The 26,294-nt window shown below is 38.4% G+C and overlaps 1 protein-coding gene across 1 annotated transcript in view; it reads left to right on the top strand.

Annotated features, from left to right (window-relative positions):
• LTA4H (leukotriene A4 hydrolase) overlaps positions 1-26,017 on the top strand; it is a 28,869-nt gene extending 2,852 nt beyond the window's left edge. Inside the window, exons 2-19 of the mRNA XM_082850698.1 lie at positions 1,720-1,850; positions 3,288-3,408; positions 5,712-5,780; positions 8,074-8,178; positions 9,832-9,884; positions 12,795-12,867; positions 13,138-13,278; positions 14,363-14,386; positions 14,882-14,952; positions 15,407-15,518; positions 16,073-16,217; positions 17,178-17,281; positions 17,707-17,777; positions 19,776-19,830; positions 21,866-21,961; positions 24,012-24,094; positions 24,748-24,852; positions 25,529-26,017. Coding sequence (XP_082706824.1) covers positions 1,720-1,850; positions 3,288-3,408; positions 5,712-5,780; positions 8,074-8,178; positions 9,832-9,884; positions 12,795-12,867; positions 13,138-13,278; positions 14,363-14,386; positions 14,882-14,952; positions 15,407-15,518; positions 16,073-16,217; positions 17,178-17,281; positions 17,707-17,777; positions 19,776-19,830; positions 21,866-21,961; positions 24,012-24,094; positions 24,748-24,852; positions 25,529-25,646 — 1,677 coding nt within the window. The 3' untranslated portion in view covers positions 25,647-26,017. The remainder of the gene's footprint in view (positions 1-1,719; positions 1,851-3,287; positions 3,409-5,711; positions 5,781-8,073; positions 8,179-9,831; positions 9,885-12,794; positions 12,868-13,137; positions 13,279-14,362; positions 14,387-14,881; positions 14,953-15,406; positions 15,519-16,072; positions 16,218-17,177; positions 17,282-17,706; positions 17,778-19,775; positions 19,831-21,865; positions 21,962-24,011; positions 24,095-24,747; positions 24,853-25,528) is intronic.
• The last annotated feature ends 277 nt before the right edge of the window (positions 26,018-26,294 follow it).

The raw sequence follows: 26,294 nt of genomic DNA, 5'->3' as shown, positions 1-26,294 counted from the left end.
TTATCGCCACAGTTAACTGATACAAAAGAAAGGTGACTGGAAAGTGGCTGTTTCTTGGCAGTCTAACTCCTCATGCTATTCCAGGCCAGATTTCAAGGGAAAGATGCCAGAGGTAGGAAGGTTAGTGAGCAGTTCTAATAGTCCGGGGCCTGACCTAGGGTGGTGATATAAGAAAAGAAAAAGCATGAGGACAGTGTAAAAAACTTGTTAACTGGCTATGCAAGATTGGGAAGTGGGATCAGTTGTGGATTAGTTGAATGTTTCAAACCTCAGGTAAGTTGAGGAGTTCCATCAACAAAACAGAGAAATCAGCAGAGAGAGCAAACTTAGGGGACACAGTGGTGGCTTTGTTTTTAGAATTTCTAGAAGCCTATTGAATATGAGATGACATTTCCCATGGAAATGTCAAGCAGGCAGTTAGAGATATCTGCTGAAGTCCTGGGCAGGGGATGAAGCTATGAAATAGAAGGGTAGTCATCTGCACAGAGGTTCTAGGTGAAGATGTGGGCATGAGTGAGAACTAGGGAATGAAGAATACGGTAAGAAAACCAAAAGGCCAAGGCTAGCGCATAGGGACATATCCATATTTAGGAGTTAGAAAGGAGGGGGAGGAAAAAAGCATTAGACAAGGAGGAGAACCATTGATGTGTAAAGTCAAAGCAGCCAAGGAGAGTGCTTCAAACAGATGCTGCGGTCCATTAGGGCTATGAGCGGCAGAGGTCAAGGTTACTGAACAGAAAAGACCTGTTGTTCAGGAGGACTTCCCTTTCTGTGGCAGAGGAGCCAGAAGACAGATTGAAGAGGGGGGAGGGAGGAGAGATTGATGAGGAATTGGAAAAAGCAGCCATAGATTGCCCTTGAAGATTAAGAAAGGAAGGAGAAAAATAGAATAATTAGAGTGACAGAAGGATCGAGTGAAGTTTTAAAAATAATATGGAAGGCTGGTTTAGGTTGATTGGAAACAGTCTTGTGGTGTAGGAAGATTGAAGATTCTAGAAAAGCAGTTGAGAGATAATGAAAGGGTATGGTTTCTAGGGCACAGATAGAGGATTATTGGGATGGAAAATCCTCAGACACTTGCTGACCCCCCCTTCCTGCCCAGAGCAGTTGTCTTTAATTGGCCATAGCAAGTAGATATGCTCTCCCACTCCTCTATAGGGTCATTTGGTTAGAGTTGCCATACCAAGTTGGGCTTTTTCTAGATACACAACAGCAGTGAGGTACAGTCTACTTATTTGCCTAACAGGTTCCAACGTTTGTTTTAATTTGGGGATATATGAAAGTAGTACAGAGCAGTAGGACTATATGAATTCCAGGTAGAAATATACGGTAAGATATATTGAGGAGTCATGATGAAAGAAACAAGTTATAGATGGATTTTTTCCTAGTAGAGAAGTTAAGTTTTAGGAGACAGAAGCAAAGGCGTTTTAATTTAGATCTGACTTTTACTTAAAGCTGGAAATGTGTGACTGTCCCAGAATGACCTAACGATATATATGCAAATCTTAGAGCCTCCAAAAAATTTAAGGAAGTTTAAAGTCCCATGAATTGGGACCTATGCTAACTTTCAACTCCTTTAATTCCTGTCTTTCACTATCTTACCCTCCCTAAGCAACTAGTTCTACTCTGTAGTCTTTGTATTAGCCTATATGCTATATTAGTTTTCTCTGGTGCCTAAAACTATATTCTTATCATATAAAAATATTAATTTAATTCTAGACTCTGGATACAAAGGACCTTACAATAGAAAAAGTGGTCATCAATGGACAAGAAGTCAAATATGCTCTTGGAGAAAGACAAAGTTACAAAGGATCACCAATGGAAATCTCTCTTCCTATTGCTCTGTGCAAGTACGAATGTTCTCATCTTTCTCTTTTATAGCTAAATACGGGGGATACATATTTTTATTTAATTTAGATTTTTTTTCATTTCCTATTTTCAGTTTGTGTGTATGTAGTAACTGATACACCACTCCTACCAATCTGCTGTTCCGATTGAAGCTTATAGTGAAAATTATATGTTCTTAAGATATTAAAGAAATTCATTGTATAAGATACTCCAGAATAGGACTTTTGATAACTGTTAACTTCTTTACTCATCATTTTAGTAATACCTAGAGTGATGGTGGGAGCATGCCACTTAAGGAGGCATTTCAGGATCACCTGGGAAGCTTTACAAGCTGCACACTTTTCACCTTCTCCCAGAGGCCAGCCACTTTTATTAGTGGAATAACAACAGTGGCAAACATAGAACCATTTCTATGTACTTAAAAAGTGCTGGAAATGTATTCTTTCATCTAATCCTTATAGTAACCCTTTGTGGTATGATCTGCATTTTATAGACGGGGAAAGGGAACCTCAGAGAGAGAAGGTAACTTATTTAAGAAAGTGGTAGCCAGAGCTGTCATATTGGGAGTATATCCCACTCCAAGATATACTGGGGAGGGAAAAAAGGGTGGGAAACCATTGGCCTAGAACAAGGTCAATCTACCCCATCTTTCAGCGGTCAGTGTTTTCATGCATTCTCTTCCCATTTAAGAAAACGAAAGGAAACTCTCACACATAATTTGTGAGATCTATCATTAACCATATTGTACAGATGAAGCAACTACCGCATAGGGAGGTCAAATAATTTGTCTAAATTCACAGCACCAGTTAGTGGTAGATTCAAGCACAGGCACAGCCACTGGTCTCCAGGGCTCTTGCTGTTTCCTCGTTAACGGTGCTGCCCAATCTATCTGGGGTGAAGGACCAGTTTTTGTTAGTTCCAGTCCGACACAGGCTGATACTTTTGTGAAATGCAATAAGAATGAATTCCTAGGAAGAAGAGATTAAATACAAACACATACATCTTATTATAGTTTCAACAGACATAAGAATTTATTCTCAAGTTCTTGACTTAACTTGTCCAGTAACAGTTTTCAGACTAGCACTGCCCTATGTTATGCTCTGGCACCCACCACGGTGGTAGCTGAAGTTCCAAAATTATTTCTTCTACCTTCCCACCACTATAAAAGATTACATGATATCACAGAAAAAAAGTTGGGGTATTCAACTAATATTAGTTCCTGTTACATCTTCATAAGCAGTTACCATGTAAAGAAAAGAACCCACAGGCTGGCATTCAGGCAGGAATATGTGAGACAAACATTCCTAAAACTTACTCTCAATCAGTGATGAGACCTCATAAAATATTATTTATATTATTCGTGTTATTTATGTACCATGAATTCAAATTTTAGTTAGATTGAATTGTATTCTACTAATGTATTTGTTCCTTTCATACAGAAATCAAGAAATTGTTATAGAAATTTCTTTTGAGACATCTCCAAAATCTTCTGCTCTTCAGTGGCTCACTCCTGAACAAACTTCTGGGAAGGAGCACCCCTATCTCTTTAGTCAGTGCCAGGTAAAATGGACTTGGAATGATTCATTATCCCCAGTTCATGCAGTTGAATGAAGCAAAGTAGACAGTGGTCTTATGGATACATGGGTCTTACCTAAGATAGTACTTTATTTTATCTTATATTATTAAAACTACATATATTTTCATTTATACCTGTCATTATTGACACATTCATATATTACTTTTAAAAAGAAACTTCCTTCACATTTGAAAACATGTCTACCTAGATTGGACCATCTAGGTCATATTTATATTCACATCCTCAGCACCTAGCATAGAACTTGGCATAGAGTGAGAACTCGATAAATGGTCATAAAATGAAAGGAAAACACTGTTAAACAAAGTAGGTACCGGTTATGAAAATTGCTAACAATAAAGGGGAAAGGGAAAGATCAGATTTCCCATTCCTCTCCAGACACCATTGCCCAGAGGTAACCACTGAGTTGGTGTGTAGCCTTTCCAGATTTTTCTTATACATTTACAAGTGTACATATTATGTAAATATATTGAATGTACCTTTAAAATATGATATGATTTAGACTACATCTGTTTTCTGTTTAACAACTAAGAATAAAGAACCACATAGAGACAATCTGTCACAAGGATAATAAGTATCAAACTTTCTTCTGAAAAAAAAGACTAATTCTTTTAGTAATCAAATAGTTTACAATTAAAGGAACTCGCTTCATTAAACGTTGACTGTATTTCCAAGCACTGTGTAAGGTACTTCACATATTTAATCCTTTTACTATTCCTCTGTGATAGATACTATGGTAGGCTCACATTTGAAAACAAGTCTATCAAAAAGGAAGCAATGTTGACACCTGTATAGACGTGTTTACTTTCTATTGCCAATTGAAATTTTTTTTTTTTTCTAAGAAACTCATAGTTCACTAATCTGGAAGAGATATCATGTTCTAGGCAAGAATGTACCAATTATGTAGTCTCTGTCTCTTATCTGATTTTCATCAGCAATTCGTATGGAATGTCCGTTGGCAAGAAATGCAAGATTTGTGAGTCAGAAGAATGTGAATTTTGAACATACTATTCCATTTCTTGTTGGACACAGTTTTTGAAACAGAGAAAAGAGATTTCAGTTAAATGAAGAAATTACTATAGTTGACAGGAAGCAGGTAGACATGATTTTGTGTGATGAGTTTGCTTACAGCCGTTCTCTATGCATATTTTTCTGGGCTTGGTCTTATCGAGTGAAATACATATAAACCCCACCCCTGGCATTGCTGAGCCACATAACCAGGGACCTTTAAGGAACCCTAAAGGCATATGGTCTTCGAAACTTATTTTGGGAGAGAGAACCAGGTGGTTCTTCTAGTTCTACTTAATCCATCTAGAGGTCATTTGGGATTTCCTATCTATGAAGAATCTATTAGATTTGAAGTGAAACGGGCTGGAGTTTGAGGATAGAAGGAAGTTTGCAAAGGCGTGAAGTAGGTCTGGGATTTATAACAACTTCAGAGAGAGATGTTAGTACCAGTGTTCCTTTAAGCTCAGTAGACCATCTCAGTGAGGCTGGGATTCCTTTGCTCACCAGCAATAGATGCGGACTTATCTGTAAACAGGCCAGGGTATAAAATCATAGGTACTCTGGTCATTCTTAATGGAACTGATCTTTATGACAGATTGAGACGGAAGCAAAGAAACACTCTACATATTATGTGAATGAATATGTCTAGATGGTATTGAAAGAGACTTTTCTTTCTCCTTCCTTGTCTTCCTAGTGTTTACTTTCAAAGTTTGCTGCAAGATCAAAATGTCAAGACTCTAACCACATTTCCCAAGCAGAGTTCCTTAGAACACTGGCGCCCCATTAGACGTTAATAATTAACCAGAGGAAAATGGGTTTTGTGTTGAAATAAGTATGAGAATTCGAACAGGTTTCCTTATTATCGGTCTTTTCAGAACCTTCAGGAGGCTAATGTTCCTAGTGACTCTCCCAGGCATGCAATATGCCATGGTTCTCAAATTTACTTCACCGAAGAGCCCTTTTTCGTCAGGGTTCCTAACAGCTTCTCACTGGGCACTACCATTACTCAGGAATCACTGCCTAACATTGCTTCATGCGTCAGCTGAAATGTGAAGGTTGACCGTTACATTAAAAGGGAAAACCAGATTTTTTTAATCCACAGATCTACTTTTGCTACTTTAAAAGAGCTGAGGAAATGTGAGACATTTTGATCTTTAAAAAGAATGTGTCTAAGAACAATGCTGCAATTGTAATGATTTCTTAATGACTTGATTTATGAGACAGAGAAATAGCTGTTTCTTTTCTTTCCTCCCTCTCCCAGGCAATCCATTGTAGAGCAGTTCTTCCCTGCCAGGACACTCCTTCTGTGAAATTAACCTACAGCTCAGAGGTAAACATCACTGAAATTATTCACTGAATTCAATGATCCATACAATTATTTTAATAGGGATTACATTAAATCTGTGGATTTCTTTGGGTAGTATGGACATTTTAACAATATTAATTCTTCCAATCCATGAACACGGGATATCTTTCCAAAATGATCCATATAAGTAAATGTGGTATAAATGATAAGCAGAGATAAGAATTGAATTTTTTTTTTTTTTTTTTTTTTTTTTTGCGGTACGCGGGCCTCTCACTGTTGTGGCCTCTCCCATGCGGAACACAGGCTTCGGACGCGCAGGCTCAGCAGCCATGGCTCACGGGCCCAGCCGCTCCGCGGCATGTGGGATCTTCCCGGACCGGGGCACAAACCCGCGTGCCCTGCATCGGCAGGCGGACTCTCAACCACTGCGCCACCAGGGAAGCCCAGAATTGAATTTTTATAGCTAGAAATACTTTACTTAATTAAATTCTACCTGAAATATTTTGGAAAAAGGCTATGGATCCCATTTTGAATCTCTGTTTTAAAGGCAGTTGCAAACATAAGTATAAAAAAAAGGGGTGTCAGGGACTTCCCTGGCGGTCCAATGGTTAGGACTCCACAGCCGGGGGTGCAGGTTTGATCCCTGGTCGGGGAACTGAGATCCCACATGGTGTATGGCGCAGCCAAAAAATGAAATGAAGTAAAATAAATCATTCTGATTTTAAAAGGAATTCAGAATTCCGGACCTAAGAACAAGAATTTGGGAGCAACTCTTTTTAACTTAAAAAAATTGACATTTGTAGGATTAAAGTTTCTATAAATGTACTTTACAGCCTTGTAAATATCTATCTGGGTATCCTAATGGGCATATATTGCAGACTTATCTGTATACATTTCCAACTTATTCTTGTTGTAGGTACTGCTAAATCCTTTTAGGAAAAGGTAGACTATAATTAATAAATAAATACTATCCCAGAGGCTAGACTTACTTAGACCAGGCAAATAGAATTGAGGACCAACCTGTATTTATGGGGCCTTCTTGATTCCCATAATCGTTCCACAACCAAACCACCCCTAGCATAGTGCTGCAGAAAACTTTACTTGGAGGCCAAGAATCCCTGGACTCTGGTGCTTTGTGACCACCTAGAGGGGTGGGATAGGGAGGGTGGGAGGGAGATGCAAGAGGGAGGGGATATGGGGATATATGTATATGTATAGCTGATTCACTTTGTTATAGAGCAGAAACTAACACACCATTGTAAAGCAATTATACACCAATAAAGAAGTTAAAAAAATTTTTTTTTAAAAAGAATCCCTGGACTCTTCTCCACCACTTAATAACTGCATGACCTTGGGCAAGTCTTATAACCTCACAACCTCAGTTGTCTCATCTGTATAACCTATCACTGCCTAAATGAAGGGAGGAAGCAGAAGCAAGGTACTTCCTGAATAGTTTTTAGCTCTAGGATCTATGGTTGTTGCAGCACTGATTCTGGAGGTCCTGATTCTGTGCCTGCCTCAGTAATAGCCTTGAGGACTGGGCCATGCAGGAAGAACATGAAAGCCTAGCCTTGTTGGAATGGATGTTTGCTAGATCATTAATACTCAGGTGATGGTCCTTTATTCTGGCATTCATTAGAAGTAAGACTTGGAGAATCATGGAGACACGGTACATACTTAAGTGACCATACAGTTTGCCCCGTAAGGACCTTTTCCACACAAACTTCCAGAGAAAATTATTTCACATTTCTCAGCAATAAGTTTAAAAGCTTCTCACACTCATGACCCTTAAAAAGTAGAATTTGTAACTCCAAGTTTATGTTTTAAATATTAAATTTTTCAGAATTGTATTCTCTGATCTAAAGTGAGTATAGCATCCTTTTGAATCTCTTCTGAGGGTGTGGAGGGGAGCAGGGCCGGTGGCTACCATTGCCAGGCATGGTACTGAGCTCTTCATTTATATTATTTATTCCTTTCAACAGTCCTATGAAGTATTACTCTCATTTGATGGGGGAAACTGAGGCTCGGGGAAGTTATTTGCCCAAGTGCATGAAGTTAGTAAGTGCAGAGCTGGGATTTTAACCTAGTTTCTACCAAATGCTCTTAATATGGATGGATGAATGGATAGGTAGATATGTCACCAACATTTTTAAAGAAGCCAGTTTTACATATTGCCAATTTTATTTATGAAAGTGATACAGAGGAAGGTATTGGGTTCATAGTCTATTGTATCGATAGTCAAAAAGCGGGGGGAAAGGTTATTTTACATAGAACTTTTCATGTATATCTTTATTTATATCTTTTCCTTCTCAATTAGGTGTCTGTCCCTAAAGAACTGGTTGCACTTATGAGTGCCATTCGTGATGGAGAAGCACCTGACCCAGAAGACGCGAGCAGGAAGATATACAGATTCAGCCAAAAAGTAAGATCTTAGGGTCTAGATTTTGTTTTAGTTGGTGGTGAACTACAAATAGCTTTTACCCATCCAGGGAGCAAAATGGCTTTTGAAATATTTCAGAATTTAGAAAGCGGCTCCTGCTTTTTGTTTTCTTCATTTCTTTTTCTTTTGTGCTTTTAAAATATTTGGTTCTGCTCGCAGCGTTGTACTGAAGTCGGAGGGTGCTGGATAGGCACGGCAGGGGGCGTGCCTGATCCCATTTCCCTACATCCCAGTCAGTAGCAGGTTTCCTGTTTCTAAGTTACACTTTGACCTGCCCTGGTACCAGAGCTCGGGCGTGTGGTGGTGTATTGTTTACAGATGGAAGAGCTGTCTTAGACCAGAAAGCACTCTGTTACAGTACTTTTAAGTTAAAATTCCTAAGTAGCTGGTAGTTTGACTTGTATCTTTGACCTTTAATGAATTGTGTGTGTGTGTGTGTTTACTGATGCTTTTTATTTTTTTATATATTTGTATTGGAGTGTAATTGCTTTACAATGTTGTATTAGTTTCTACTGTACAACAAAGTGAATCAGCTATATGAATACATATATCCCCATATCACCTCCCTCTTGAGCGTTCCTCACACCCTCCCTATCCCACCCCTCTAGGTCGTCACAAAGCACCGAGCTGATCTCCCTGTGCTATGCAGCTGCTTCCCACTATCTATTTGACATTTGGTAGTGTATATATGTCCATGCTACTCTCTCACTTCGTCCCAGCTTACCCTTCCCCCTCCCCGTGTCCTCAAGTCCATTCTCTAGTAGGTCTGCATCTTTATTCCAATCTTGCCCCTAGGTTCTTCAGGACCTTTTTTTTTTTTTTTTTTAGATTCCATATATATGTGTTAGCATACCGTATTTGTTTTTCTCTTTCTGACTTACTTTACTCTGTATGACAGACTCTAGGTCCATCCACCTCACTACAAATAACTTAATTTCGTTCCTTTTTATGGCTGAGTAATATTCCATTGTATATATGTGCCACATCTTCTTTATCCATTCATCTGTTGATGGACATCTAGGTTGCTTCCATGTCCTGGCTATTGTAAATAGAGCTGCGGTGAACATTGGGGTGCATGACTCTTCTTGAATTATGGTTTTCTTTTGTCCTCCTTAGCAGAACAGGTAACTAAGCCACAGTGGACAATTTTGCCCCTAGCCCAGCTTCTGGGATTCCAAAACCTTCAGCACCCTCTCGTTGCTGGATTGCTTTGTATGTCTCTCAAATATACCAGGAGTGGTTTTAAGAAGGAATTTAAAACAAAGTTTTTTAATTCAAGAGAAAATGACAAGAAACTTAAAAGCATAGTTGCCTTTTTATATGTTAATTTTTGTGAAATGCTTAAAATGTACCTTGTAATACTATGTGCAACCATGTTTTTCACATTTCAGAGTCTTCCCTTGCTAATGGGATAAAAGGGAAATAGACGTTTTGAAATGTCTTTATATCGCAGTTTTGAACTATTTGACCCCCTCAAAAATGAGAACCATTTGAGAAGTACAAAAGGAAAGTAATCCACACTAATGTTTGGAGATTTGAAAGGAAATTTACTGACTTCTGAATACGAACTGTCTTATTCTGTAATATTTTTAAACACTAACTCGAGCATTTGGTGTGTTTTTTTTCCACCTTTAGGTTCCGATCCCCTGCTACTTGATTGCTTTGGTTGTTGGAGCTTTAGAAAGCAGGTGAGCCTTTGAACACATTTTGAAGTTTATGAAAAGATTAAACCTTAGGTGTCTTGAACCTCTGTCAGGATTAATTGGTAGATCATTTTTGTATTTCTCAAGATATCAAGCCAACAGCTCTAGAAACATTCAAATCTAATCATGAAATGTAAGCAACAAATTAATTTTAAATCAAAAAAATCTTTACCACTCACCCCTTAGACTTTCCAAGTATTATAGAATGAGCATGGTCTTACCTACCTTTATAGATCTGGAATCTAAGTTTGAACAAGTCACTTCTCATAACCTCCATTTCCTCATCCTTAAAATAATAATATCCCCTTTCCTACTTCATTGGGTGGTTATGTGCAATAAATGAGATAAATTATTTTAAAGCACTTGGAAACCTATAAATATTACAGAAATATAAGATATTTTGTTAAAATTTTACCAGCAGCTAGAGTGCCCTTCTTTCTTAATTTCTTGTTTGTTCTTATTTCTAAACAACTGAAAATTAAGAATGGCTATAGTAATCACATTCTTTAAATTGCCAGGGATGTGGACACAGTGGACAAATCAGGCAAATATAGATTCCAGGGCTTCCCTGGTGGCACAATGGTTGAGAGTCCGCCTGCCGTTGCAGGGGACACGGGTTCGTGCCCCGGTCCAGGAAGATCCCACATGCCGCGGAGCGGCTGGGCCCGTGAGCCATGGCCGCTGAGCCTGCGCGTCCGGAGCCTGTGCTCCGCAACGGGAGAGGCACAACAGTGAGAGGCCTGTGTACCGCAAAAAAAAAAAAAAATATATATATATATATATATATATATATGTAGATAGATAGATAGATAGAGATAGATAGAGATTCCAGTTCCAGCTGTAGCAGTTAACTATCTACATCCTTGGGCAACTCACCTCTCTGAGTTTAACCTTCTTCGCCTAAAAACTGGAAATAATCATGTTTACTTCAAGGGATTTTTGTGAGGATTAACAGACCTAACATATGTAAAGGTCCTGGCCTATAGGAGGCACTCAAAAATGATAATTATAATCATTGTCACAGCAGCTGACAGTTATCAGGTCTCATTAGGTACCAACTCCAAGGCATTATGCCCTTGAATTCTCACAACTCTGTGGAATGGATACAATTACTCTTTCTCATTTTACCAATAAAGAAACTGATGTTCGGTGAGTTTAAATAATTGGCTCAGAGTCACAGAGCTAGGAAATGTCAGAGCCGGGACCCGTCCTAGACCATCTGACTTTAGAGCCCATGCAGCATAGAACTCTGCTGTCTGGAGTGGCAGCCACTAACCACATGAGGCTTGAGATGTGCTGGAAGTGTAAAATACACACCGGATTTCTAAAGACTTCATATGAAAAAAAAAATGCAAAATATTGCATTAATAATCTTTCATGCTGATTACATGTCAAAATGATACTATTTTGGATATATTGGTTTAAACAAAATATATTATTAAAATTAATTTCATCTGCTGCACTTTGCCTTTTTTAAAAAATGTGGCTACTGGACAATTTATAATTACACACGTGGCTCACATTTGTGGCTCTCAGTCATTTATATTGGCTAGCACTGGCTACCACTGCTACTCACTGTGGTCTACAAACCAATAGCTTTGGCATCACTTGGGAGCTGGTTAGAAATGAAAGTCCTTGGGTCCTACCCCAGACCTACTGAATCAAAATTTGTATCTGAACAACCTCCCCAGGTAGTTTGTATGCACACTGAAGTCTGAGAGGCCCTGCCCTAGAAGCCACTGCCTCTCTGGGCCAGGATATCAAGGCAAAGACTTATTGTTTGGAGTTTGGCACTGCATAACAGTTTTAAGATGAAATTTACATGAAAAAAATATTTTTGAGTTCTAGTCCTATACAAGTGATATATAGTTCTATTTGTTTCTTCTTTTTTTGTTGTTTTTGTTTTTTTTTTTTTTACGATACACGGGCCTCTCACTGTTGTGGCCTCTCCCGTTGCGGAGCACGGGCTCCGGACGCGCAGGCTCAGTGGCCATGGCTCACAGGCCCAGCCGCTTCACGGCATGTGGGATCCTCCCGGACCGGGGCACGAACCCGTGTCCCCTGCATCGGCAGGCGGACTCTCAACCACTGCTCCACCAGGGAAGCCCTCTTCTTTTTTTATTGTGGTTTAAAAAACCCCACAAAATTTACTGTCTCAACCAGTTTTAAATGTATAGTTCAGTAGTCACTAGTGTTAAGTATATTCATGTTGTTGTGAAACAGATCTCCAGAACTTTTTCATCCTGGAAAACTGAAACTCTGTACCCTTTAAACAACAACTCCCATTTCCACCTCCCTCCAGTCCCTGGTAACCATTGTTCTATTTTCTGTCTCTCTGGGTTTGACTACTTTATATACCTCGTAAGTGGAATCGTAGAGTACTTGTTCTTCTGTAACTGCCTTATTTCACTTAGCATAATGTCCTTGAGTTTCTTCCATGTTACAGCATGTGACAGGATTTCCGTCTCTCTCTGTTTCTTTCTTCTTATTTAAAAGTGTTCAACCTTTAAGTGCATAACAGAGTTTACATCCACCCCCTTCTGGAATAATCTCTTACTGAGCCGTGACTGGGTTTCTATAGTTGTAAGATTGAGGGAAGACACTAGATCCCTACAGGTCTTACCAGAGCCAGTAAGCTAACCTTTGGGGGCACTTCACGTCAAGTTTTCATGTGGCCCAGACTGCACCCCCTTATAGACATGCAGACTTATTACCGCATTTACAACAGGAGGTTTGCACCTCAGAGAAGCCGCTTAGCCTCACCTCCTCCCCATAAGCACGTAGTACATCACACTGCTTCTGTAAGGATTTGTGTACAACAGTTTAGATCGTTCCTAGAACCAGGTGAGTAATTTGCTTTGAATTTCATTTTTATTAAGCTTTTCCATTTTGCAGGCAGATTGGCCCAAGGACATTGGTGTGGTCTGAGAAAGAGCAGGTGGAAAAGTCTGCTTACGAATTTTCTGAGGTTCGTCATAAAGTTACCCTTTTTAATAACTGTGGTAGATGGTAGATTTAAGATTTTGAGTATGAAATGCGATGCTTTTAAGTAATGTGCTGAAAGAATCAAATAGTATATCTTATTTTAGGTGTTTGCAGTTGATGCATTTTTGGGTATCATTTTCATTTAAAATAAGCATCATTAATTCATAGCCTTCACAGAAAGCAATGTACACTTTAAAGAAATTTATTATGGCAATTTGTAAGACATACAAATATATATACATTAATTTTCCAGACTGAATCTATGCTTAAAATTGCAGAAGATCTGGGAGGCCCATATATTTGGGGGCAGTATGACCTATTGGTCCTGCCGCCATCCTTCCCTTACGGCGGCATGGAACATCCTTGCCTCACTTTTGTAACTCCTACTCTGCTGGTAAGTGTAAAGTTTTCTTCATTTGAAGTTGACTTTTCCTCAAACATAAACCTAGATATGAAGAGCCTTAGACTCCTAATAATAAAAAGACTTTTTTAAATAATAAAAGTCTTTTATTTATGTAACCCTTGTTTCTTATTTGACGCTTATTGTGGTTATTATCATCACCTCAACTTTCTAAAGAAAATAATTTGGCCATTTGGGAGAAAAGAACATAGTGTTCAAGGTGCTTTAGGATGCTGGGGGAGGAGGGCTATGTAACAACAGTCTATTGATGAATTGTGTGTCCAAAGAAACTCTACCATTTACACTTGGCATATAGGTACTGGTTAAAAAACAAAGCAAAACTCAGTTTACCATAACTAGGAAAGAATTAGCCCACAGTATATAGCTATATTTTATATGCCTTTGTTCGCTACTTTAAACCCTTCCTAGAACCAAGTGAGTAATGGATTAGCAACTAAATAAGTAAAACACACTATAGGACACTACAGACTTTTCTTAAATATACTGCAGGTAATAAGGAGTGAATGAAGGTACCTAAGAGTGAATAAGAGCGGATATAAAAAAGTAGAAGAGGAAGGCTTCCCTGGTGGCGCAGTGGTTGAGAGTCCGCCTGCTGATGCAGGTGACACGGGTTCATGCCCCGGTCCGGGAAGATCCCACATGCCGCGGAGCGGCTGGGCCCGTGAGCCATGGCTGCTGAGCCTGCGCGTCCGGAGCCTGTGCTCCGCAACGGGAGAGGCCACAACACTGAGAGGCCCGCGTACCGCAAAAAAAAAAAAAAAAAAAAAAAAATAGAAGAGAAGAAATGTTTCCTGCAAGTTAATTAGAGACAGGTATACTGGCTCCTGTGGTACCGGAAAAATTCCCAAGATTAAGGAGAGAAAGAATAATGCTATGTTTTAATCCTGCATTTTAAAAAATTTCTTCAGTACATGTTGCTTTTGAACTCTTTGGAGTGCCACAGCAGAAGTACAGTGGACCATAAATGCTGGAATACTATGTCTTGACATAGGCAGTCTTTTAGATATAGTCTGTAATCTGATTTCTGAAATATTAAGGTAATCTTCTTCTTTTTTAGGCAGGTGACAAGTCACTCTCCAACGTAAGTTAAAATTTATTATCATGGTCTTATCCTCAAGAAGTATTAAGTCAAGTGATTTTAAAATATCCATTGTGTCATTATATTGAAGACATGATTAAAAAAGATAACTTGGGGATTCTAGTTGCAAGACATTACTACATAATCAGTAGGATTTAACAGATTGAAGAACATTTTATGGTTTGATCTCTTCATATGTTTATGAAATATTTTTTAATGGAGTGATGTATCCATTTATTATTTTCTAAATAATATTTTGTTTCTAATTTTGTAAACTATACTATACTTTTTTTTAATCTTTGGCTAAATTGTGATTTTTTTTTTTTTTTTGGCTGAACTGAATAATTCCTTGACTATCTCAGCTAATGTTAAAAAAACTTGAACAATGTGGAAAAAAATAAATTGAACATGGAATTGGAAGGACTAGAATGCTTACATAATGAGTTATTTTAGGTTAAGATAATCAATTTCACCATTAATCACTTCTATTTCCTTTAGGTTATTGCACATGAAATATCTCATAGTTGGACAGGAAATCTAGTGACCAACAAAACTTGGGATCACTTTTGGTAAGATTTATTATTATTATTTCTTTATTGGTTCTTGTTATTTATTTCTTTCCCTGCCTTCCACCACCTTGAATTGTTTTGTTTGTATACCTTTGTTATCATCTCTTTGGTAGACAGGGATTTTTAAAAACTTCTGTAATACTTATCACAATGTCAGGTAGAATAGAGGTTTTCAGTTAATGCTGTTTAGTTCTGGGTATGGTCACATTTTAATACATGGACACATAAAACCAGAGCCCTGGCTTCATTTCCCCTGCTTCCATCTTCTGGGCTGGGCTTCCCATTGTTCTGAACTGAATGCAAGGAAGCCACGCAGAGCAGTCTGCTTAGACTTGAGTATTCATACTTTACAATTGCTTTGCTCTGTAGAAACACCAAAAAGAAAATATCTTGTTGATTGCAGTGCCTTTTTCTCTCAGCTGTGTCAGTGTTTTTATTTTTCAATTATTTTCAGGTTAAATGAAGGACATACTGTATACTTGGAACGCCACATTTGTGGACGGTTGTTTGGTGAAAAGTTCAGACATTTTCATGCTCTGGGAGGATGGGGAGAACTCCAGAATTCGGTAAATGAGTCATACTTTTAAAAGCATTCATCCCAAGTTGTGTAGGTGTTCAAAAATTCAGTTTGTAAAGCAGCTTTACTAAGTAGCAGTAAGAAAGTCATTTTTACCAGTGTGGGAAATCAAGCAGATACTGGTATGATGTTCTGTTGTTACCTGTTAGTCATTATCCTGTGTAGGGTCATGTTCATGACCAGTAGGACCTCACTGGGGCTTTGCAATAATATAGTTGGTGACTCTGTTTGAATTTTATTTGGTGTATTTACGTCATTTTTAAATGCTCTCTCCTGAGAGCTGAATTTGCTAACCAGGCATTAAAACATTTTTCTAGTCTTTTATTGAGCAAGAAATATCACGGAACCTTGCGCTAGTAGGCATTCCATTAATAGACTTCCAGAAATGTATACTAACATATCCTACAGTTTCCAGTCTCTAGTTTAAGTTCTCAATTCCCCTAAAGTTATGCCATGGAGTGTAGTAACACTTCTTAGTAGCTTGTGTACATGGTGGTAACCAGACTTCATATTTGAACATTCCTCTAACTTTGCGTCTCACAGATAAAGACTTTTGGAGAGACACATCCTTTCACCAAACTTGTGGTTGATCTGACGAACGTAGACCCTGATGTGGCTTATTCTTCGGTTCCCTATGAGAAGGGCTTTGCTTTACTCTTTTACCTTGAACAGCTTCTTGGAGGACCAGGCAAGCAGTTGGCATTTTCTGATTTTTTTGTTTTGAGGGTAACAAAGAATTTAACTGTTGCTTTTGCTCCATTTTATTCTTCCCGTTCATTTTTTATGTAGCTGCTAGAGAAATCTGTATCGTTTTCTAATGTCACCTCTCTACTTAAAACCTTGACTAACCTCTGCATTCTAAATTATGCTGCTTGACTTATAAAAAGCTCGTCAGTATTTTAAAAATTAGGAAACTAGTATGTGCTCATTGAAAAAAATTTTGTGTGGTACAGAAATTTGTAAGAGTCATAAGTGAGAGTCCTTCAGTTTGGTGTGTATGGCTCCAGATCTTTTTCAAAGTGGAAGTGGACAGACATATATAGATATATATACATATAGTTACTTTAATTACAGAAAATGGATCATACTATATATTTCTTCTACATTTATTTTTTAATTCAACAATATTTTACATACATCCTTCCATGTCAGAACTTACAAATCTATCTTGTGCTTTTTAATGCCATCATAGTATTTCATTATATATGTGTGCTGAGTTTACGTAACCGTCCCCATTGATGGGCATTTAAAAGTACTCTCCTTAGTCAATGGACTTTGAATGCCCTCCCTCGTCTGGATCCATTCTGTCTGTCCAATCTTATTTTCCTCTTTTCAAGTTATACAAAGATCGTTGGTCTTGGAACTTGTGTTGTGTATTCCTTTTTTGTGTCTTGTGTCATCCCCGTACCTCTAATTAGGATTTCTCTTCTGCCTTCCAACAAATTACGTATGTTCTTCAAGGTACAACTTAAGTCCTACCTCTGTTTTTGAACATTCTTTTACTCTTAAAGTCCTCATTGGTTTCCCTATTTTCTGAATGTTCTCTGTTCTCCGTGGTTTGGTACAATGCAAGGCACCAAAAAATGTGTTAATTACCTTTCTATTAATTGACTTCTTTTTTCTTTTCTTCTTTTTGAAAAACTCTTAGAGGTTTTCCTAGGATTCTTAAAGGCTTATGTTGAGAAATTTTCCTACAAGAGCATAACCACTGATGACTGGAAGGATTTCCTGTATTCCCACTTTAAGGATAAGGTTGGATTCTAAAACCTTTCTTATTGTGCATGTTCAATATATCTTTATTTAATGGCTATTTGTTAGGTTGATTTGAATTACTTAATAGTAGTATTAGTTTAGAATTTAAGATTCAATCTTTCATTCAGTGTTTTCCTGTTTAAAATGTGATCTCAACAGTATGAACTAATGTGTAGAATTTTCCTATTTCAGAGCAATCTACAGTGGTATGTTTCAGAAATTTGTGTGTGTACTTAATTTTCCTATTTAAAAGAACATTACTGATTAACATAAATTTATTTTAGAAAAGAGACTTAGAAATTATCTTGACATGTCAGTGTAGACAAAATTATAGATTTGAGGTCCTAAAAGTCAGTTTTAGATTTTTTTTTTTTTCAAGAGAAAAGATTGTTCTGTAGCAAACTGGGTGTTCCTTCTGTTCCCAGGTTGATATTCTAAATCAAGTTGATTGGAACGCCTGGCTGTACTCTCCTGGACTGCCCCCTGTGAAGCCCAAGTCAGTACTTACCTACTAATGCTTTTCCTTCTCATTCTCCTAAATCCTAGAGCTCCTCAAAATATCTGAAAGGGTTTTATGCCTTCCTTAAGCTATTACTAGTTTGTGATGAGAGTTGAGTTCATAGGAGTTAGAACCTTAACGCTGAGGTCCAAAAAGTCATTTCCATGATATTATAAATATAAATTAGTTCAGTTCATTGCAGGTAATTATTGAGTGCCTCCTTTCTGCACAAGGATGGTGAGAGATACAGAAAAGAAAAAGATATTGCCCTTTCCTTGAAAACGTTTGCAGTAAGAAAAATAACATAGAAGCATCATGTCCCTCATTACAACAGTGTCATAAGTTACCACCCTCACTTCCAGAGGAGGCACACGAGGCTTAGCTAGGGTAACGTGTCTTGCTGAACGCTGCGCGGCAAGTCATGAGAGTTGAGATTCAAATCCTCGTCATCGTAAACGCTCCATTACACTGTCTTTTAAACGAAACACCTTCCTCAAATCAGGGACCTGAACCCTGGTCTTCCAAGAATCATATTAGGAGATGCTAACTACTCCATGTTGCAGCCAGGGACTTGCTGTTCCCTCCACCCTGAGTACTCTTTACCCACTTAATTCCAATCACAACTCAAGAACCACTTCCTCACGAAAGCATTCCTTGACCTCTCTAACTAGGCCAAGTCTCCCGTTTCGGGTTTCTCGGTGCTGTGTGTCGCCTCTTCACAGCTCCACAGTCGTAATCTGAGATTTGTGTGAGTGAGTATTAAGTCTTTCTCCTTCACTACATTGAAGCACTATGAGAAACAGGGCTCATACCTGATTCACTCATAACTTTTCTTAGGACCCTGCCCTAAGTAAGGGTTGCTTCCCCTTCCCTGGGCTAATCCTTATTTAACTGTTTTCATTACAATGAGAAGGAAGTTTCAGGCACGAAGAAACAGACCAGCCAAAGGTCTTCTTTTTACTCTCCTGGTGTTCCTTATGAGATCAGTGCTGTCATGTTCTAATTGAAGGTGAGGAACTGCCTGCACAGTCAAGGGCCTCTGGTCCCACTTGGTCTTGAGGGCAAACAAAAGGGCTTGCCTACTGTCCACAGCCCACTTCATGAAGATAAACTGGAAGCTGATTCAAAGAAGGTCACTGCTTTGACCCCTTTATTATCTCCCCCAGGGCACAAACTCTCTGAAGGCAAGTTCAGTGGTCACTTCTAATCAAAACTTACCTCATTTAGGCCCTGCAGGGCAGGTACCCCTCTGTTCTCTAACAGTAACGTTTCACAGCAAGTAAGCATGACTTATGGACAAAGAAGGATGTTTTACAAGAATTTTGCACACATTACATGGTCTCTTCCATCGCTGCAAAATGTATGACTTGTTTTCCAAGTTGAGAACACGTAAACCTTAGCACAGCTTGCTTTGCTTAATGGTCAGAGTTCGTGAATTCTGCTTTCTTCTGAAAAGAGAGGATCAAAATCACATGATTTCGGAGTCTCCCAAGGGTGTCACCCTTATTTCCGCATTGTCTAGAACAGTGCCTTGTCACACAGCAGTTGCTCGCAGATCTGTTGGATGTTTAGATGGTTGGAACGACAGAAAGGAAAAGGCACGAGAGCAAGGACTTTGCGGTGTTTACCACGTTGTCCTGAGTGCCTGGAACTGTTCCTACCATCCGGGAAACAATACGCTCAACTCAGCCCCAGCCCCTTCAGCATACACTGCAGAAGCATGTGACGGTCTCTGCTGAGATGTTTTGGCATTCTCTCCAAAGAGTAATCCAGGGTTTCATTAATTTGATATCCAGTTGGATTTCTGTGTTCTTAGAGGAGACCAGTAATCTTTAAGTCAGGTAGAAGATTTCCTATTTCCATCACTCTGGAGTTGTTTATCTTTATTTTCAAAGAACTTTGAAATTTAAGTATGTTCTGTAAGTTCAAAATGGCATTGATGCAAAAGCATGTGCTTTTATAAAATGTAACCTCTAATATTCTGAATCTTTGCAGTTATGATATGACTCTGACAAATGCTTGTATTGCCTTAAGTCAAAGATGGATTACTGTGAGTAGTAATGTATGATTTTTGACTCCTTTTTGAATTGTACAAATGTGTCTCTACTCAATGAAGTGGGGGAGTGGTGCTTTACTTGTGAACTCATGTATTTGGAGTTACTATTCCTAAGTCAAGTTTATCCAAGATGATATTATACCAGCCCTCAACGTGCAAAGTTAAGTTTGAGAGGGAAAACAAATGGATGTTGATGGTATTAGTTCTGATTTTTCTTGCTCTTAAAAGGGAAAGGGGTGGGGGAATATAGGCCTCTTAGAGGAGAGTAAGTGATTTTTAGGAAAGATGAATGGGCTCTTAGAAGAATAGATAGGGAGGTATGATAGTTTGCACCAAAGTTTGTCTGGGTGTGGAGAATAAGAGAGAGGAGTAGAAAGCTCCAGGTATTGGGAGACACATTAAGGGTCAGAGGAAGGAAGAGAAACCAACTCAGGAGTAAGGCAAATCGGGAAAATGGAACAAGGAACCATGGCAAAAAATACCCTAATTTTAAATAAAATATAAACATCTTTTTGGAGATTCTCATATCATAACAAAGTTAGAGCATTACTGACTTTTTAGATCTAAGTTCAAGATTTTTTTGTAAGCAAATATAAAATCTAACAACTTCTGGGCTTCCCTGGTGGAGCAGCAGTTGAGAATCTGCCTGCCAATGCAGGGGACACGGGTTCGAGCCCTGGTCTGGGAAGATCCCACATGCCGCGGAGCAACTAGGCCCGTGAGCCACAACTACTGAGCCTGCGCGTCTGGAGCCTGTGCTCCGCAACAAGAGAGTCCGCGATAGTGAGAGGCCCGCGTACCGCGATGAAGAGTGGCCCCCGCTTGCCACAACTAGAGAAAGCCCTCGCACAGAAACAAAGACCCAACACAGCAAAAATAAATTAATAAATTAATAAACTCCTACCCCCAACATCTAAAAAAAAAAAATTCTAACAACTTCTTATCAGAGCAGTAGGCTGGTTGTACACATATGTACCTCCTCTGTCAATACTTTGCCCTCCCCATCTCATCCTTCTCTCTACCCACCTTGCCCTGCCATGTAACCATGACCATGAATTTTGGTTTATCATTCCCCTGCTCTTTGTTTTTACCACTAATAAATATATCCTCAATAGGTAGTTTAAATTTGCATGTTTTTGAGCAGAGAATGAGATCTGTAAGTTCTAATATTTAGGTGAGGTTCTAAAGAGGGAGGAAGTTCTGATATTAAGGGTGTTTTGAAGGGGGAGGAAGATGTAAAATAATGATTCTTTACAAGGATGTATAGGCATACATTAAATTTTCTGGAAGGATATACATATTAATACAGGTTCCTGAGAAGTGGGACTTGGAGACAGGGAGCAAAAGCAAAGGAATTTTTCATTTGGTCCTATTTGATTTTTTTTTAACCTTTGCATGTATTTCTTTTAAAGTTAAAAGAAACCCTAGTTTAAAACTATTCTAAAAGATTTTTAAAATACTTATTTTGATAAGCTTTTTTTAATGCTCCTCAATCATTTCCTCAAAGATAATTCGCAGTGAATCCTAAATTGAAAAGTACAGACCCACTTTTTTTTTCCTTAAATGATTTCCAAGATTAAGTGGGGAAAATAGAATGTGTGAAGATGAAGGGAAAGATCTGTTTGTGGCCTTACGAGTTCATTAGTGTGATATTTAAAAGAATATGCAATTTGATTATTTACCCACATTTTCAAATTGGCCTATAAACAGTTGACATGCTTTTTTGTAGCATTTCTTTGCTTTGGAAATCTATATATCGTGAATTGTACAGACGTCAAAAGTTTCCTCCACTGTTACTATTAATAGTCTAATTTGTCTTAAGTAATATAGATTTAGGAGTCATATCAGCTCTTTAAGTTATAGTTACGCCATCTCAGAATGATTAAAATAGCTAACGTTCAAATTTATTTTTTATAATCTTATACATCCTTGTATTTCTATTTCTTAACTTTTACTTTTATGTCAGATAAACCAATACATATTATTGAATCGTACACGAATGGCAGTAATCAGGCAACATTTATTTCAGGGCAAAGAAGATGATTTAAATTCATTCAGCTCAGCAGACCTAAAAGACTTCTCTTCTCATCAGGTGAATGAATTTTTAGCACAGATGCTCCAGAAAGTAAGTACTAGCTCAAAATATTAGAAATTAAAATGGGCATAAAGGCACAGCATTTATGGTTGAACCCCACTTGGAAAAAATATCCATGTGGAAACTAACAGAAAAAATGGTTTGGTAAAATCCATTCGTTTACTTAAAAACATTTGTTGAATGCCTGCTATGTTTAGCATTGTGCTGAATATAAAAATACGTAAGAAAGAAATATGCCGGGTCCTCAAAAAGTTTATAATCTAGTAGGAAAGGTCTCAAGTGCAAAATTTAGCACTAAAAGGAGGAATTTTAGGTGTCATTTGAGAAAAAAGCGAAGAAGGACTCCCTTCCAACTGGGGTAATCAGGAAGAATTTCGGAGGAGTGGGGCTTGATTTGAGAAGAGCAGAGTCAGCAGGGAGATAGAAGGAGCAGCAAGTGACAGAGCGTGGCAGGAGGAGGAAATCGTGGCCCTGGGAAAGAGGTTAATGAAGAGAACTCTAGAAACACTGCTGGGATCTGATGTGCTGTGTCTTGAATGCCAAGCTAAGAATGTTAGATGTGATTCCAGGCAGTCGCAGAGGATTTAACATTTTTAACAAGAGAGTCATCTGATGAAATGGTGGATTATGAAGACCATTCCTCTGGTGTTGGGGAGGCTGGATTGACACGAGGAACGCTGGGGGTGAAGTTAGTTGGGAGACTCAGAGGAGTACAGGACAGGCTGGAGGGAGCTGGCGGGAAGGGAAAGAGCAGGACAGTGAGAGGGAGAACACATAGGATGGAGCATGGGGTTTGGGGACTGACTGGGTTGGGGGTTAACAGGAAGGAGTCCAAGCAGATTTGAAGGTTTCAAAGCCAGGTGACTAAAAGAATATGCGAAGCTGAGAGGAGATGCTGTATGTTGAGAGGGAGATAGTGATGGGGTCTTTACTAGTACATGACAGGGAGCTCTTAGGTCTAAAGACCTTGAGAGGGATGGAAGAAGACTTTGAACAGAATTTCCTATGGAACTGATGCAAAATGAGGAACAGGAATTTAAAGCAACGGGAGTCTTAGAGAACCCATTAGTGCATGAAGCCATCACCACGGTTTCACACATTTCTGTAGCCCCGCCTGCCGTGTGGCCTGGAGCCACGAAGAGAGAAAGCATGATGCGCCGACTGGCGAGCAGGCACAGCAAACAGGGGAAAGTGACGAGGTGACCTAGGAGGTGACCTTAACCAGCCGGCCTACCCGGCTGGACTTGGAGATTGGTTGAAACGAAACAATCTGGGAAGGGTCCAAGCAGTCAGTGAGAGCCGAGTGTGGGTGAGCGTCCTGTAAGACGCGGAAGCGGCTGGAGCGGGAGGTTTCCATCTACCTCCGATTCCTCCACCTGCATCCCACGGGCACCGCCGACGCTCCGCCTGCCCAAACTGAGCGCTGCTTTCTCTCCTTCACCCAAGCTTGTGCTCCCTTTAGCGCGGGTCAACCTGGGCACGGGAGTTTATGAACCCCCTGAAACTGTACATACAACTTGGTGTTTATACGGTAAATGTATCCCACCCGCCTCAGGAAAGGGTCCGTATTAGTCATCAGATTCTGAAAAGGGTCTGTAATATAAAAGTTTAAAAACTGCTATTTTGTAGGGGTATAGATCATTCAAAAGGGATTTCGGAGGAAACATACAAAGATAAAGCTGGGGGGAATCAGTGAGGGAAAAAATTAACTGTGATTGAATCTGGAGAACAGAATAAATTTAAGATATTTCAGGTATAAGGAAGAACTTGAAAGCCTCTGGAGAGGTTCGGAAAGTTAGTGCTTACATATACCAGAAAGTCTGAAGAGAGTACTTCTCATTTACCTCTCCATGTACCTCGCAAATTAAATTATCCCTTGGCTCCTAGTAGAATATCCTTATTCAGAATAAATTTGCACAAAATTTATTTTAGTGTGCATTTGTTTCTTTTATTTTTATCTAACTTATTTCTATTTTATAAAATATTGAGGATTTTAATCTGGCTAAGAATTTCTCTCCAGCTCCTTTCTTCCAAGGAATCCTGTTGAAATGATACGTTATACTTCTTTATTTTGCTCTAGGCACCTCTTCCATTGGGGCACATAAAGCGAATGCAAGAGGTGTACAACTTCAATGCCATTAACAATTCTGAAATACGATTCAGGTACATCATTTTAACTTGTCTCTGTGGAAGAAAGTGGAAAACTAGTTTAAAAAGTGGAGAAAGGGAAAGCAGCGTATGAGACATACATGAGTCTTGAAAAATCCTTTTCAAATTTACTGCATCTATATACATAATTATAATGGTCTTTAAGGAGTAGTTGCAATATCTGTAAGATGATAGTACTAATTTTTTTGTTAGAATTTATTCTAAGCTTCTCTTGCCTTTAAAAAAATTAGAATTAAAGATTCATTGGTAAATAGGCATTCTTCCTCTTGGGCTCTGAAATGGGAATAGTTAGAAATCTTTGATTCTGTTCATCTTTTTTAATTCAAATTTGTAGCGTGAGCTTAAATCACAGTTTTATTCCTTCCGAAATTGCATATGTAAGGTCTACAGGCACCTACATAATCCAAACCCTTTAAAACGTATGATCTTTTTCAAGAACCAACTATTCTTCTTTCTCTTCTCCAATTATTGAATGGTATGTATAAGGATTTGAGATTCTCAGAATAAAGACATAACATAAAGTGGTGTACAGTGTAAGTATAATGGGATTATTCATCATTACAAAAGTAATTTTCAGATATACCTGTCATATCCTGCTTCTTTCTCCTCATTTCCTACCCCATACCCCCTAAAAACCCTCCTTTTAGATGGTTACGACTCTGCATTCAATCGAAATGGGAGGAAGCAATTCCTTTGGCTCTAAAAATGGCGACTGAACAAGGAAGAATGAAGTTTACACGACCCTTATTCAAGTAAGAACCAAGTCACACTATGCTTTGACTTTATATAAGGAATGGGGAAGAAAAATCTTAAACAGATGTTTTTGATGTTGCTAAAATACTTTGAAAAAATGCAAACTAAAAATAATATTTTTAAATTCGTTAAGGATTATAGATACAATTTTGGAATAGGAATTAACACTTCTAAATATTTAAAGTTTGAGATGACTTCATTAGTTTTTTAGAAGGATTATATATGGATTACCTATTATGGGCCAAATAGGGTTAGACCCTGGTGAAAAGGAAATAAATCGAAGATAATCTTATATACACAAAAAGATCTTTAAAAGCAAGTAGAAGATGAGTAGGGAAGGACAAGAAAAAAGTGTCTGAAGTTAAATGCAAGAAGGATCAAACAGGTAAAGCCAAACCTTTTTGATTCAAATGTTGCAATAAGGTAGACTAGGTTGCTTGACATATATTAAAGGAATGCTTGATAAAAGTGAAAAAAGTTGTATCTTGGCAACAAGATACAATTTAAGAATATCTCAGTGAAGTTGTTTTGACTATGAATTTGGCAGGAATTCTGAAAAAAATATAACCAAGACATAAATATCTATTATTAATCTGTTTGCAAGTATAATAAAATTTGCCGAAATAAGTCAAGTCATTATCCATCTTTCTTTTTTTTTTTTTTTTTTTAATGCAGGGACCTTGCTGCCTTTGACAAATCCCACGATCAAGCCATCCGTACCTACCAAGAGCACAAGGCGTGTATGCACCCCGTGACTGCCATGCTTGTGGGGAAAGATTTAAAAGTGGATTAAGGACCTATCCATTGCTGATTTCAGACATTTCTCTTTTTAAAATTGAATTCATAAAGAAATACAAAATTTCAGCTCACATTGTAACTAAAAATGTCTTTTTAGTTTTGGCTTTTTATTGTTTGGTCAGTGATTTTTTTTTTTTTTCATAAATAAAGCTGATCTATCTCCCCTCCCACCCCTGGTGGCATGTTCTTTGTAAAGAGAATTTTAGCAAAGTTTAACCTTTTGATTTATAAATGTTGATTTTTTCATTAATTTCATATTCATTTTCTCCCACTGTGGTCACAAGATATGTCAACATATTATTTACCTCTTATTTTAAGCTCTTTAATTTGCATCCGTCGCACACCAAAAATTCAACATAATTAGGATTTTGCTTTTTAAATAACCTTAAAGATAAATACTTGGTTAGATTTGCTCATCACCCAGCTGGTGGACATAGGATGAATTCCCTTACCAAAATGTATAAACTAGAGGGAGCGCTCTGCTTCTCATACCCGGATCCACCTGCTGTCCTGTTTTCCTGACCGTTAGGGTCAGATGGCCAACCTGAATACCACTGCTTCTCCCCTCAGTTCTACCTGACAGTCTATTCAACCAGCCTCATCTCCTTAGTGGTCAGCAAACTTTCTCCATCCATAAACAGCA

Source organism: Leucopleurus acutus (assembly GCF_964270905.1).
Source record: "Leucopleurus acutus genome assembly, chromosome: 11".
Taxonomy (NCBI): domain Eukaryota; kingdom Metazoa; phylum Chordata; class Mammalia; order Artiodactyla; family Delphinidae; genus Leucopleurus; species Leucopleurus acutus.
This window is presented reverse-complemented; position numbering and strand designations above follow the sequence as displayed.